At 53.8% G+C, this 4489-nt stretch overlaps 1 protein-coding gene across 1 annotated transcript; it reads right to left on the bottom strand.

Moving 5' to 3' along the window:
- Nucleotides 1-469: 469 nt before the first annotated feature.
- Nucleotides 470-1380, bottom strand: EI90DRAFT_3134529 (uncharacterized protein; the record flags this gene model as incomplete). Its single annotated transcript, XM_039064672.1, has 3 exons — nt 470-822; nt 860-968; nt 1147-1380. 3 exons carry the CDS (start codon nt 1378-1380, stop codon nt 470-472), a joined length of 696 nt encoding a protein of 231 aa, XP_038909098.1.
- Nucleotides 1381-4489: the final 3109 nt, after the last annotated feature.

The raw sequence follows: 4489 nt of genomic DNA, 5'->3' as shown, positions 1-4489 counted from the left end.
CTTCTTCTTTATTCTCTCTTTATTCTACATGGATGACCTTCTTTGTATCAATGTACCATTGACCCATCTGCAGTGCGCGCCCACCATGTACCCGGCCCAGGCACCTTGGGCGACTTCCTGCTGTGCCCAGTACGCGTGCCTGCACCGGATGCCCTCGGGATCTCCCATGGAGACACCCAGGTGGTTACGGCTGTGTGCGAGGGTGACGTGGCACCTGTCATGTGATCTAAGCTGCATGTATATAAACGAACCTGAAGTGGGAACCGAAGAACTAGCCTTCTTCTCAACTTTCCACTTCAGTCTAAGTGGCCAGGGACCGCTGTCCCACATCAGGCTTGTCAGTACGCATGCCCGATCCACCCCCTGCCAGGCTCTCAACCCTGGACGAGTCCCTGACAGTCCCTTACGTTCACACAGTAAAGCATGAGCAGGAGGGGGGGGAATGCATTTGGAAACGATAATACAACAATTATGAAGGAGATGAGGCCTCGGCAGTACTGATCGACAGATCGGGTATGCCTTCAGGATCGCCCAACTCCAACACCTCTTCCAACTCGTCCTCGAGTTTCTCCTCCACCTCGACAACAGGATGAGCCTGCAACTTCCCATTCGCCACATCACCACTTGCCTTCTCCACCTTCACCTCCCCATCACCACTGACCGCCTCCTCGAACCCCCCATTGGATGCAGGAGTCTGTAGATTCTCCACCAGGGTAATCAACGACAATACAGCCATGGCAAGAGCAGACAGGGATCGAAGCTCCTCCTGGATCCCAAGAAGGGATTCTGCGATGGAATCTTGGGTTGTCATGCACTCCTTGCCTGCCTGGGATGACCCTCAGCTCTCTGACTCCTCTACCCTCTGCTTCTTTGACAGTCAACTCGACTCTGATGTTCCAGTTGTAGTCGCAGGTTGTTTGCAATGAGCCCGCGCCTTTTTGCAGGTCCTGCACAATGTCAACTTCCCCCTGGGAAAGGTGCACATCAGTCCATAACTCTGGCACCTCATGCATGAGGGCCTCCATTCAGGCGAAGCTGGTAATAAGATGGTAACGGAATGACGCTACACACAAAATATTAATGAAAGAAAAAGAAATCAGTCCTCCCCATCCCATCCTGAGATCGTTGCAGACCCTCTCTACTCACCTTCTGGGCGTTTTCCTTCACCCTAACCTCTCTCTCTCTCTTCCGCCACTCCTCAGCCTCCCTCTTGGCAGACTCCTCTGCCTTGTGCTGACAAGCCTCCTCTTCCACCATCAGACACAGATGACGTCTGCATTCCTGGGACTTGGCGTCCCAGAGCGCCTCCCCATCTCCAGCGTTTTCGGCCAGTTTTTCATCTGGCCAAGATGTGAGATCGAGTTTGGAGTTGGCTGGCATTTGAGTTGCCTTATCATTGATGAACAATGGCTTGATGGAACGTGGGAAATGGAAAAACGTTTTCGGCTCCAGCCACAAACTCATCCACCTGACCGAAAAGGCCTTCAAGGGTTCAGGCCTAAGAAGGGGATACTGTCATATCCCGGATCTTCCACCTCCCTCTGCTCTATTCCTATACAACTCCTATGACCTCCCCAGCACTTCCAATCTCTCTCTGCTGCCTCCAGTCGATGCCAACAGCCCTAGGACTACCTCCTCCTTCGACTCTCTCCCACTCTGCCTCCCATCTACGTCCACATCACCTCCGGACCTCCACTACCATACCTCCACCTCCTCAGACCCCTTGTTCAAAGGAGATGGACCTGCTCATTGTTGATAAACCTCAACTTGCCTATCCACCCTCCTTCCTACCTCCAGTCTCCGCACCTCCGGTACCTCCCCATTCCTACCTTACCTCCGGTCTTGTGTCAGGATCCGGACCCCAACTGGGAGTGGCTGGAGGGTGAGGCCGGGTGTGGAAGCTGGGGTACTCTCCCCAGCTGCTAACTCCTTGAAGTCGCTGAGGGGACTAGCCTCAGCCTTCACAGGGAATGAGCTGAGAAGAAGGGTAAGCTTCTCAGCCCCCTGTGAGGCCGACACAAAAGGACCCTAGGAACTATACAGTTCCCACTTGTTGCCGACTTTCCATAACAGGTGTGACCCATGGGAAAGTTCTGGGCAAGCTGCTTGCCCAGAATGTTCCCACAGTCACGTGTCCTAGGCGAGTTACTCTCCCAGAAAGTTCCCACGGCTGTGGCTGTGCATTTCTGGGCAAGTCACTCACCCAGAACGTTCCCACGGGTCCATGTGCGTGCATCATTGTGTGAAACAGTGGGGGGAAGGATAGGGGGAATGGGGAAATGTGGGGAGAGGGTGGTTAGGGAAAGGGTGAGGGTGTCTGAGGGTGAGTGGGGTCAAGGGCTGTGCCCTGACATCTTGATAATCTTTATTGTTTTATCATTTGATATTTTCTACAACCCCAATCTTCCGGACTACAACTTCTGGGCTCCGGACCTTTCTGGACATCTTTCTCTGTAATCCCCTGCTTATTCTTAAATGGTTCCAGACCTTGCCATTCAGTTGGCTTTTAATTCTCTCACTCCACAAACCTCAGACGTAATTTGGGCTTTTCGCCTATTCCTTATTTGTCCTGTGGATTCTTTTCTATTTACTTCCCCTTCCCCTTGGTAACCTTTGTTTACCTTCTGTTAGAACTGGGCAAGGGCAGACAATTCCGGAGGGGAACCGGAGACTTAGCAAGGAGGGACCTTGGCCTCAGCGACTCAAGTGGAGCACTGTGCCATTGCTGTTTGTCCATTTGGTCCTTAATTTCATAGGAGGTGAGCAGGAAGTCTCTAGGGGGCATTTCAGGTCGATTTTAGACTAAGGCCTAAAACGAGAATGTACAAGTGCCGATATATATATGGAGAGGGCGAAAGCACAAGGAAACAAAGGGGGTCCGAATCGGAACGAAGGGGTCCAAACAGGAACAGAGGGATGACAGAAGCGGAGTGGTACCGAAGGTCATAGGGCTGAACCTGTAGTACATCCAAAAGGAGATAAGGAGGGTGAAGCCCAGAGGGGCAGGAGGATGTGGGGAAGTGGGGATGATGACTAACTGGCTAGAATGGGAAGAAGCAGCAGCCCAAATAGGGATGAGGGGGAAATGCGAAAGATACATTACAAGCGGCGAAAGTGCTGAAGATGATCCGTGGAGCTCGGAGGTTGCGGAGCTTACAGAGGTTATGGAGGCGGGGTTGAAAGTCTGAGGAATATTGGCAATGGTGTTTACATAGTATGAGGTCACCAATGCAATGGACTAAGGCCGAGGTGGGGTCAAAGTCCAAGGTAGGGGCTATGACAGAGTCTCGGAGTGAAGGTATGAGGGGTGTCCGAGTATGAGGTACAGGACAGCAGCGGAAGGTTGCAACTTGGCGGAAGGTCGGCGGAAGAGGGCCAGAGGGAAGAGAGATGAAAGATGAAAAGGGGAGAGGATGTCAGGGACTCGTCCGGGGTCGAGGGGGTCCGGGTATAACATCCGGGACCGAGAGCCTGGCGGGGGGCGGATCAGGCGTGCGTACTGACAGGCCCGATGTGGGACAGCGGTCCCTGGCCACTTAGACTGAAGTGGAAAGTTGTTATTATTATTAAAGGAGAAATATTGTACTACTTACCTGAAGTGGAAAGTTGAGAAGAAGGCTACTTCTTCGGTTCCCACTTCAGGTTCGTTTATATACATGCGGCTTGGATCACATGACGGGTGCCACGTCACCCTCGCACACAGCCGTAACCACCCGGGTGTCTCCGTGGGAGATCCCGAGGGTATCCGGTGCAGGCGCGCGTGCTGGGCACAGCGGGAAGTCGCCCGAGGTGCCTGGGCCAGGTGCATGGTGGGCGCGCTGCAGATGGGTCAGTTGTACATTGATACAGAGAAAGTCGTCCGTGTAGAATAAAGAGAGAATAAAGGAGAAGTAAGATAAGGGAGAAACTGAGGAAGGGAGGATGAGGGGGAAGAAGGGAAAGGGGGAGGAGGTAAGGAGGGGTGGACCGGCGGGGTACCGGGTCAGGTTGGGCCGGGTGGAGCCGGGTCAGGCGGGTGTGCCCTGACAGAGGAAAGGTGTCAGGTCCGAAGGTAAGTATCGGAGCAGATAGGCGAAGGGTAGGAGAATGGCGGAAGGGTGGAGGTGTTGTGAGGAGGAAGAGGAGGAGTGGGAGGAGGAGTAGGAGGAGGGTGGCGAGAGGAGTGGTGTTCGGTCCAAGGTGAGTATCGGAGCGGACAGAGATAGGACAGGAGAAGGATGGAGGAGTGGAGGTGGCATGAGGGTGAGAGGAGGTGTGGTGTCAGGACCGAAGGTGAATATCGGAATGGACAGCAGTAGGGTAGGACTCCGGAGGTGGTGAAGATGGAGGTCCGGGAGTCGGGTTGGGATTGGGTATGCACGGATATGACACCTTCGGATCCAATTGTTTCCACTTGTCAGGGCACACCCGCCTGACCCCACACTGCACCCCACGCCGCACTGCACTACTCCGCTTCCCCTGCTATCACTCCCCATCCCTCCTTTCCCAT

This window comes from Cantharellus anzutake (assembly GCF_015039405.1).
Source record: "Cantharellus anzutake strain C23 chromosome Unknown EI90scaffold_120, whole genome shotgun sequence".
Lineage (NCBI taxonomy): Eukaryota > Fungi > Basidiomycota > Agaricomycetes > Cantharellales > Hydnaceae > Cantharellus > Cantharellus anzutake.
This window is presented reverse-complemented; position numbering and strand designations above follow the sequence as displayed.